The 9,712-nt window shown below is 33.6% G+C and overlaps 1 protein-coding gene across 1 annotated transcript in view; it reads right to left on the reverse strand.

The window, feature by feature from the left end:
• Positions 1–213: 213 nt before the first annotated feature.
• The window catches only part of CACNA2D1 (calcium voltage-gated channel auxiliary subunit alpha2delta 1), a 635,761-nt gene continuing 626,262 nt past the window's right edge, over positions 214–9,712 (reverse strand). The window contains exons 39-40 of the mRNA XM_042781442.1: positions 9,026–9,108; positions 214–330 (exon numbers count right to left, since the gene is read on the reverse strand). Coding sequence (XP_042637376.1) covers positions 214–330; positions 9,026–9,108 — 200 coding nt within the window. The remainder of the gene's footprint in view (positions 331–9,025; positions 9,109–9,712) is intronic.

Genomic DNA, 9,712 nt, shown 5'->3' on the forward strand with positions numbered 1-9,712 from the left:
AAGATTTATAGCCTTGACGACCTATGGGGCAGTTCTACTCTGTCCTAAAAGGTCACTATGAGTTGGAGTTGACTTGATGGCAATGGGTTTGGTTTTTTGATGGGCCCAGCTAATGTGCTGCTGATTTGACAGCTGAGCCTATCTTAATGTGATTGAGGGCTCATGTTTTGGCAGGGTCTGGAGTTTAATTATGCAGATTTTGGTTTTAGAAGGTCATAAGTGGCAGTGTCTGTTGCCAGATACCAGCCAAAGCAGTACACACTGAATTCCGATGACAGACCACAGAGAGGGACTTAATCCAGAAACACCACCACAGTCAGTATAATCCTCCTGTTGGGAAGAAAATGAAAATCTTGAAAAATATTTAGTGACACAACTTTTAGAACATTCCATGTTTTGTGCACGTCTGAATTCACCTTACAAAATTGCTTTAATTTGAATTCAAATAAATCACATTCTCCTTCATTTTATTGTTCCACAGTTTTGGATAGAGCAATCTCTCAGCACCACTTGAATGTTTTAAAATTTAACTCCAGATTTGATGATTATGAAGGAACATACTTGACTAATAAATTGTTTTGAGTAATACATCCATTTTTAAAATGGAAAGTTATTTTCATAGTATCAAAAATTCCTACATATTTATAAATATGGTTACTAAAAATAAAATTTAGGAGTATGTTTTTTAATTTCCAAGAAATATGATTTTAGCAGTGCGCTCTATAAGGACATAATTGGAACTGATACAATAAATCTAGGAAATGAACTTCCATGGCCAACATGCCTTCTATCCAGTTTCTAAGGTGAACAGACCATGCACGTGCAGCATCTGGACCTTCATCAAGAATTAAAATAAAATAAGAAATAATGTATTTGAACAACAAACAAAAAAAGCACATTCAGAAAACTTATATCCAATATAAAGAGCTAAGATGGGAACACAGATCTGTTTTGTTTAAAAAGCCATGAAATATAAGCAATGATTATACTCACTTGGATCCCTCCCTGTCTAGTGGTGGCTACTGAAGTTCTCTACTAAAGGAAAACTTAATTTTTTTCCTTTTATTCCTCGGTTCTATATCTGTAGCATTTTCCATGCCCTTTTACTCCTTTTAAAGTATTTAACTGCATTTTTTTTTTTTTTAAAAACCCTCATATTTAATCATTCTCTTAAGTATTGCCTTTTAAGAATCCAAGAATCATCTCCCAAGAATCAAAATAAGAGATTACACAAGTAAATGTATCTTCTGTCCTTCTGAATGATTTTATAAAGTATAAGCTTCCGGGGAATAAGAACTTTGGGTCTTTTTGTTCACCAAGGTTTAACATGGTGCCCCACACAGTAAATAACATTTCTATCATGAATGGTAATTTAAGGCAGTAGAACCCTTTTTGTTTGACAGAGGAAAACTGGGAGGAAAGAATTAATTCCAATTTTATTTTCCTAAAGCAATCTCTCGGAACTAAACAAAATTACAAAATCATGTTCAGTTCTTAGTCCTCATCCTATTTCCCCTTTCAGGAGCATTTGACACTTCAGAATATTTCCTCCTTCTTGAAATACTTTTTTATGTGCCTTTGGCTAACACATTCTAATGACTTTCCTCTAAACTTGCCTGCATTCTGTATTTCTATCCTTGGCTTGACCTCCTTCTCTTCATTCCATCTAAATGTTGGAGATTTCCAGTGGTTAGTTCTCTGTTCTATTTTCTTCTTCATTTAAACTTTCTCCTTTGGTCATCTGATACAGTCTTACGGCTTTAAATTCCATTTATTTTCTAACTCACACTTTTATATCTCAGGTTAAAATATCCCCTGAGCTCTACCACTTCTTTTCCTGTATGTCTCACAATGATCTTAAACTTGTCCAAAATACTCTGAATCACAGTAAATGGTATTTCTAGGAGCAGTGGAACCAGGACTAAAACTATAAGTCAGATGTAACTCATCTTTTTTTTTTCCTTTTCATCCATTAGCATGTCCTCTTAAGTATAGCCTCAAATTATATCCCCAAATCTACTACTTAAGCAACCACCTCCTCTTGCCTACACTCATGTAAAAGTTGTCTCACTTGTGTAAATGCTTCTATGGTTTCACTTTTATAATCTCCAAAAAGGAGTCAGAGAGATCTTGTTAAAACCATAAATCAAATTCCATCAATCCCTGCCTGAAATTTCTCATCAGTCTCAGAATAGAATCTGAATTTCTCACCAAGGTCTACGAAGCTTTATGTGGTCTGGGGCCTGTTTGCTTCTCCATCTTCATTCTCCCTGAAAATAGCCCAATTTCCCTTCATTCAGCTCCAGAAACATTGGTTTTCTCTGCAACTAGCCAAAGTGTTTATCATCTCAGGGACTTGTTCTTGTTTATTACTGCATCTAGGGTGGCCATATGACTTACTGGGTAACCATATAACTTACTTGGTGACCATATAACTTAAGGACACTTTTGAGATCCAAAGGGGATGCTATTAATAATTACTCTAGGTCAAAAAAGCATAAACTAGGATTGGTCCCAACTACATCTCACATACAGAAGAATGGCCTAATACTCAATAAGTATGAAATAGCACTCGATAAATGAATTGTAGGTACTCAATAAAGCAGCACACATAGTGGTCGGTTAGAAAAAACACAATGATAAAATATTACTTTAAAGGCCTAAATCTCACTTAATCAGGAGCACTCCCTGCTTGTGGTTAGGTATCAATTTGATGGAACAGAAATTTAGCACACAATCAAGACCACTTTATGTATTTAGAATGCATTTTGTATTATGTACTTAGAACGTATCTGCTTCTACGTATTAGAATGTATTTTGTCAAAGAAATTCTTAATCTTCTTCATAATTTATAAGTTTATTATGGAAAGAAAAAGATTCCTGGCTCTTACTATGTTGTTTTTATTTGTACAATTTTAGGTTTTTTTTTTTTTTGTGGTTGTTGTTTATTCTCTGCGCATTGATAAGTTGCGTTTGTTTCTATTTGGGTGATGGTAGCTCAGATAAGTTATTTGGAGTCTGCACATTGACTCACATTGAAAACTCTGCTTCTTCAGTTACCTGATCATGCGTTATGCATGATAACAACCATATGGACTAAGACTTGAAATTATCCAATAAAAGGGAATTATGAGATACATTTTAAAAGCATTCTACATCATACATAAGAAAATGCAGAAGAAACTTCAGCATGTTCTCCATCTTATAGAAAGAGAAGTCCCACTGGCTCTAGGGACAGATAAATCAGTCTGGTTTACTGTTGTAGTAAATAACAGATCAGTACCTTGTTTCAGTTCAACACATTAAAATTAAAAAAGGCTGCCATGTCAATACTATATAAATTCATATTCAAAATAAAATAAAGAGATGAATTTTATTAGATTTCCTCATTTGAGACCTCTTTCAAAAGACTATATTATTCAAGGTGTCACGTATTCTTTTTTCTTACCTCCATTTATCTTTAAAAAAAAGAAAAAGAAAAATCTAGACCATAGTTACACTCTTATGATTTTGCCCTAAGGTTTACTTTGCAAGACAATGTAGACTAGTGGCTAAAATTTCTTGCAGTTTTTCTATCAAACAAATATTGCTAAATCCTAACGTTGCCTTCTTTTCCACAACAGAACCTTGGATGATAAATATGTACATAGTAAAAGCTCAGTACATTTAAATTTATTAAAATACATTTAGAAATAAATTTTCCAAAAGAAAATCTTCTGGTTATTTTGCCCTTTCTTTTCTGAAACATAGTTGTTAAATTCCCTCAAAAGACTAATCTTTGCTGAAGGGATCCACTAAATAATGGCTAACTTTAGAAGTTAGGTATGTTGTTGTTGTTATGTGCCGTCGAGTCGGACCTGATTCATAGTGACCCCTCTTTGGGTTTCTGAGGCAGTACTACTACAGAAGTAGATTGCCCAACCTTCTTTCCGAGGAGTGGCTGGTGGGTTTGAACCACCAGCTTTCTGGTTAGCAGTCAAGTGCCTTAGGCACTATGCTACCAGAGCTCCTAGAATTTAGGTATATCTGTGCTTAAGTGACTCCCAACTGCTACAAAGAAGATCTATATTGACTCTCTTAATAGAAAAAACATTCCTAATAAGTAAAGAGGAGCTCTGGTAGCATAGTGGCTAAGACACTTGCCTGCTAACCAGACGGCTGGCGGTTCAAACCCACCAGCCACTCCTCGGAAGGAAGGTTGGGCAATCCTACTTCCGTAGTGATACTGCCTCGGAAACCCAAGGAGGGGTCGCTATGAGTCGGGGCCGACTCGACGGCACATAACAACGACAACAACAATAAGTAAAGAGATTATTTTACATGGGACCCTAAAACAAGTGGCATATTAACTCATGAAGGAGGTAATATATTTGTTCAACTATTTACAAATCGAGCAATTAATACATAAATATACATACAAACATTTATTTCTATATGCTCATTTCTCATGTATCTAATAATGGGCTTTTAAAAATTGAGTTTGCATATAATTATGGACTTCCTCAATGACAAAGCAAGTAATTATTTCTTCTCTAAAAATGCTGATTGGAATTACTGTTATTTCCATATGAATTATATTATTAGGTTGCTTTACTTTCTTCTTGGAGTAATAAACAAACTTCAGTTTTGTTTATTTGTCTTACTGTTGCTCCTCTTTACCATTAATTCTTCAAAAAGCCCATGTCAAAATGTCTCATTTGAGCACATGTGTCTCAAGGAAGTCCTCATAATATGGGGCTTCCCAGTTTAATATGTATCATCTGTACCTTTTTTGACTCCATAGAGTGCTAGGGACCTAGCTTTAGACCGAGGTCTTCATTGAATTTATTGGAGAGATGTCCCCTTTTATACCACATCCGAACTTGTCAGCTAATGATAATCCCTAGCAAATTCCTAGTTAAATTCTAACACTGAAGCTTATACCTTGACCTTTATTGGTCCTCCAAGTGAGGAACAATCACCAACTAACTAACCTCTCATTTTTTTGTAATATTTTGTGTTATATTTTCACACTTTTATTGGTTCAGAGAAATGATGCTTCCTTTGACATCGTTATATCAACACTCAAGCTGCATAGACTGAATTCACTGTTGCATACTGGTAACTGTGTTTTGAATGCCCAGCCCAAATCTTACCAATGTAACGTGCACCTCATCTACATTTTTTCTCAAGACTAATTACTATACATTCCTTAAATACACAATATCAAATAATCCTAGACATGCTCTTTCCATCTTTCAAAAACTATCTCATTAAAATGTGTTGATCACATCCAGTTGAAGCTACAGTGAAACTTATTTGTTTTCACTATTAATTTATAATTATGTTGAGAAAGAAAAATATATTCATGGACACATTCAAAATTTTATTTGGGGGGTCTTAGGTGAAAATATTTTAAAAATTCATCGTTATCTATATATTTTTAAAGTAAAGTAAGAAGAAGTGGACCTATTAAAAAAGCAATACTTATGCAGATTTTTGTGTATAATTGATAGCCTAGAAATCTTATCTAAAAATTTTATGATTAAGTAAACTTTTGGATAAAAGGTGAAAATAGAGTGAAATCTATTCTTCCTTACCTACTATAATGCCATAATTTTTGCCCTTCTGCTCTAGTTTACTCATCTCTATTATGACTACAAGCAGGGAAATCATTTTTTAAAAAAAGATTTTATTATACTTTTTGTGTAATGTAAATGGTATGATTACTTTTGCATATCTTTAAAGTGTCAATAAAGTGATATCTCAAATAGCTACTTGTATATCAATTTAAATAATATGTCCTTGGAAAGAGATTTAATTTTGGACTTTCTTTCAATTACTAAAATCAGATAGGTTTGCCTCACTAGGAAGCTTTTGCTATAAAAACCACTTTTTATTGTTGGAGAATAAATGTGACCCAGTATCCTACATAATTTTCTCCCCTCTGATGAGCTCATTCTATTCATTGTAATGGACACATCTCCATCTAGTGGTTTCTCAATCAGTGAATACCTGGGCAGTAATGAAGAAAGTGGAACAGAGTTGTTCTAGCAATAACAATCATGGCAATTCCAAAGTATCAGAAAAGAAACTGCAAAACTGAAAATGGAGCACCAACCAAAAAAGCGGATTCCAAAACATTCTTCAGTAGCATTGATTATAAAAATCAGAAATTGGTTAAAACAGTTGATTAGTAATGATAATCTTGACCTAAACAATGTGGGAGAAGGACCTGATGGTGTGCGCCAGTAGAGAGCACAGCCTAGAAAACCCTGCGGGGCTCTTCTACCTATTAACGTAAGGCCATTATGACTCGGAATGGACTTGGTAACACCCAACAACAACAATACGTAATGTCACAGAAAATGTCCTCAGAGATACAAAGCATACCTCTGAAATATATGAATATTAATATTTCAGGAGTAAATGTCTAGAATGGCTAAATCAGATATGTTTAGAAACAGAAAGAAAAGTCATTATGGATGACTTAGAAGTCCTTAAATAATGCTTCATAAAATTGAAATGACCCATTAATTCATCACCGTCCTTTGAAGGTAAATTATCTTTATGGTATTTCTCTTTAGTAAAAGTAACATATCACGAAGCATGTATCCTGCTGACCCCACAGACATGGACTTATCTGTATACAAAACTTTAAGGCAATATTATGATTTTTATGTAACCATAAGAAATTTTCTGTTTAGGACTAGAAATGTATGTATTATTTGAAATCAGCCATTTAAAAACTCTATATGTACTGGGATTTTAATCAACTGGTTTCAGAATATTTAATGTTGTTTATTTGGGAATATGGATTATTTTCTAAAATATCAAGCCAAAAATGAAAACAAAGAAAAATTAGAGAAAGTGACTGACCATCCACACCACATGAAAACTTGCAGTAAAATGAAGATAGGAGCTGACATCATGGTACAGGCACGACTCGTTGTGCATATAAGTTGATCCTATTAATAACGGGCAAAGTAGCAAGTACAGGAAAAGGAAAGAAAACACAGAAAGAAGACATACAAGATGAGATTTCATGCAATTTGCTGGCAGTTAGCAGTTAATGTGAGCCTTCATCCAGAGCAGATTCACAGTGATCATTGCAAATAAGCATTATCAAAATATCCCACTGCTAAAGAAACACAACACATCATAGCACATCAAGCTACTGAGCAAGAGTTGTACTTTCACACACAATTCCCTACATACTTTATAGGAACTGGAATTGCTGGAAATTTTTGTATCAGCCAAATCTTTTTTAATGTCTTAACCAAATAATATAATTTCCTAGAGGAGAATATTTGGGCTAATATGTTTGATATCATCTTTGAAATCTATCTGAGCTAATTTAATCACAATCTTTGTACTGTAGAAAATTTGTGACAGATAGTTGATGACTGGTTTCCCTAATGACCTGTACTGTTCCTTGGGCTCATATACTATATTCTCCTGAAGGTGTAGTAAACAGAACAACAGGACACCTCATATCTGGATTTTACTGAAATTTTATTGGATGAAATTGAAAAAGAAAAAAAAGATCCAGCTACAACTTTGGGTCATTTTCCCATTCAAAGAGAGGTAGTCAATAGACCTCATAGAAACAAGTGAAATGTACTGGCTAAAACATAAGTCCTATTCCCTACCACTGATTTATTTCTTCTTCATTATTTGGCTATATGATACGTATCGGGAGCCCTGGTAGCATAGTGGCTAAGGCACTTGACTGCTAACCAGAAAGTTGGTGGTTCAAACCCACCAGCCATACTCCTCAGAAGGAAGATGGGGCAATCTACTTCCGTAGTGATACTGCCTCGGAAACCCAAGGAGGGGTCGCTATGAGTCGGGTCCGACTCGACGGCACACAACAACAACGACAACATGATACGTATCTGTGGAAATGTCTTATCCTCTCTGAGATAAATGTGGCTATATATTTGAATAAATAAGTGCATCACAGTTAAATCTATTGTAAATAATTTTTTAAAGAACTTTTATAGGTAGATGCACAATAACGAACCAATGTCCTGACATGTATTTATAATAAATAATTTGAGAGATAACAATGCTCCTATGTTTGGATGCTCATTGGTGGATGCAATCCATTTAAAGCAAAGGCACACTTTAAAGAACCATAGAATTGGGAAATATTACATTTAAAAACAGTAAAATAAAGTGGATAGAGATTTTTATGTGGGCTTTTCCTTCGAGGATAAATTAAAGTTTCTTAATAATTAAAATAAATTTAAGAGCATACGCACTAAGTCAGAATATTATTTATTAGAAAAAGATAGCTGATCTATAGGAAAGCAGTGGCCATTGTTGGTTAATATACAGTAAGTGTGTTTTGTAATATTTTATCAAAATAGCTCTGTGTAATTCACATGTTCTAGTGAAAAAAAATACAACTAACAGAAATGATACAAATAATACATGTGAAGAAATCAGAAACAATATAAAGAATTACAGAATAATAGGAAAATAGCTGTTTAGAAGGGTTTAAAAATACAATAACTGAAGATTAAACACAAATAAGTGAAATATAATAAAAATTGTACCTTTTATTTCATCAAGATTGGGAATATGAATGAAAGTATTTATGAAGGTGGCATATATATAGATACATATATATATATATGTATCTATATATGTGCATGTGTGTATGTGTGCATGTATATATATATATAAAATCAAACCCTGTTGTGTCAATTCCAACTAATAGCAACTCTACAAGTTATTATTATTTACTGGAAAATTTTTTAAATCATCAGATATGTGACCTTAGATTATCAATAGATTGATTGGAACTGGGTTTGAAAGTACAATTTCTGTGGGAAGGACAGATAAAAGAAGCAACTGTTAACATTTCTAACCATGAAAACTACTGAAATGGAAAATCTATCTACCAGCAAGTACATCATGTCAACGAGAAACACTATGGTTAAGACATTCTGTTTGAATTAAAATAGCACTTTGTCTTCTTAAATTCTTATGGACACTGTTCTATTGTATTTAAATAAAAGTAAAAGTTTCGTCTTACCAAGTTATTGTTATCAAAGCACACATCAGGCCCTTTTCGGTATCTAGGCTGCTTAACCATATCACAAGGGTCTGGACCGTCAGCTAAAGAGACTCGTTAAGGAACATGAAGTTATAATTTTCTTGATATGATTAAAATATACAAGAAATAAAATTCATTTATTTTCCAAAACAAGCAAGAGACATTTATGTCATTACTCTAGTACATCACAACCTACTCAATCAAGTACATAGGGATTTAGAGAACTTAATTGCCTTGGATTCTTCCTAGTCGGACGAGAGGCCACAATATTGTAACTAGCACAATGCAGTTACTCAATAAATGTTTGTGGAATATAAATGGATGAAATGTGCTAATGATGTAGAGGAGTATGCAGTGGCACACATGAAAAACAGTACAGGGAAGATCTGGGTGCTTCTTAATTAGCAAACAGAAAGATAAATATAAAATGAATCCTAATAATAGTTATTAATTCCAAATATATATGAGGATGTTATATTATGTAACCCATAGTTTGTATTTTAGATAGTCTTTCAAAAATTACAACAAATAAACTAAGACCATATGAAAGTCGTAGTTGATAGATTATAGTTCTGTTTTGCCTAATAGAACATAATCAACCATAGGGCAACGACCAAGGATTAAATTTTGTATTCTGAGAATATTTGTTACAATGCCTTCCATTCA

The sequence above is a fragment of the Orycteropus afer genome, unplaced genomic scaffold (assembly GCF_000298275.1).
Source record: "Orycteropus afer afer isolate SDZICR_OR568_19922 unplaced genomic scaffold, OryAfe1.0 scaffold00007, whole genome shotgun sequence".
NCBI lineage: Eukaryota > Metazoa > Chordata > Mammalia > Tubulidentata > Orycteropodidae > Orycteropus > Orycteropus afer.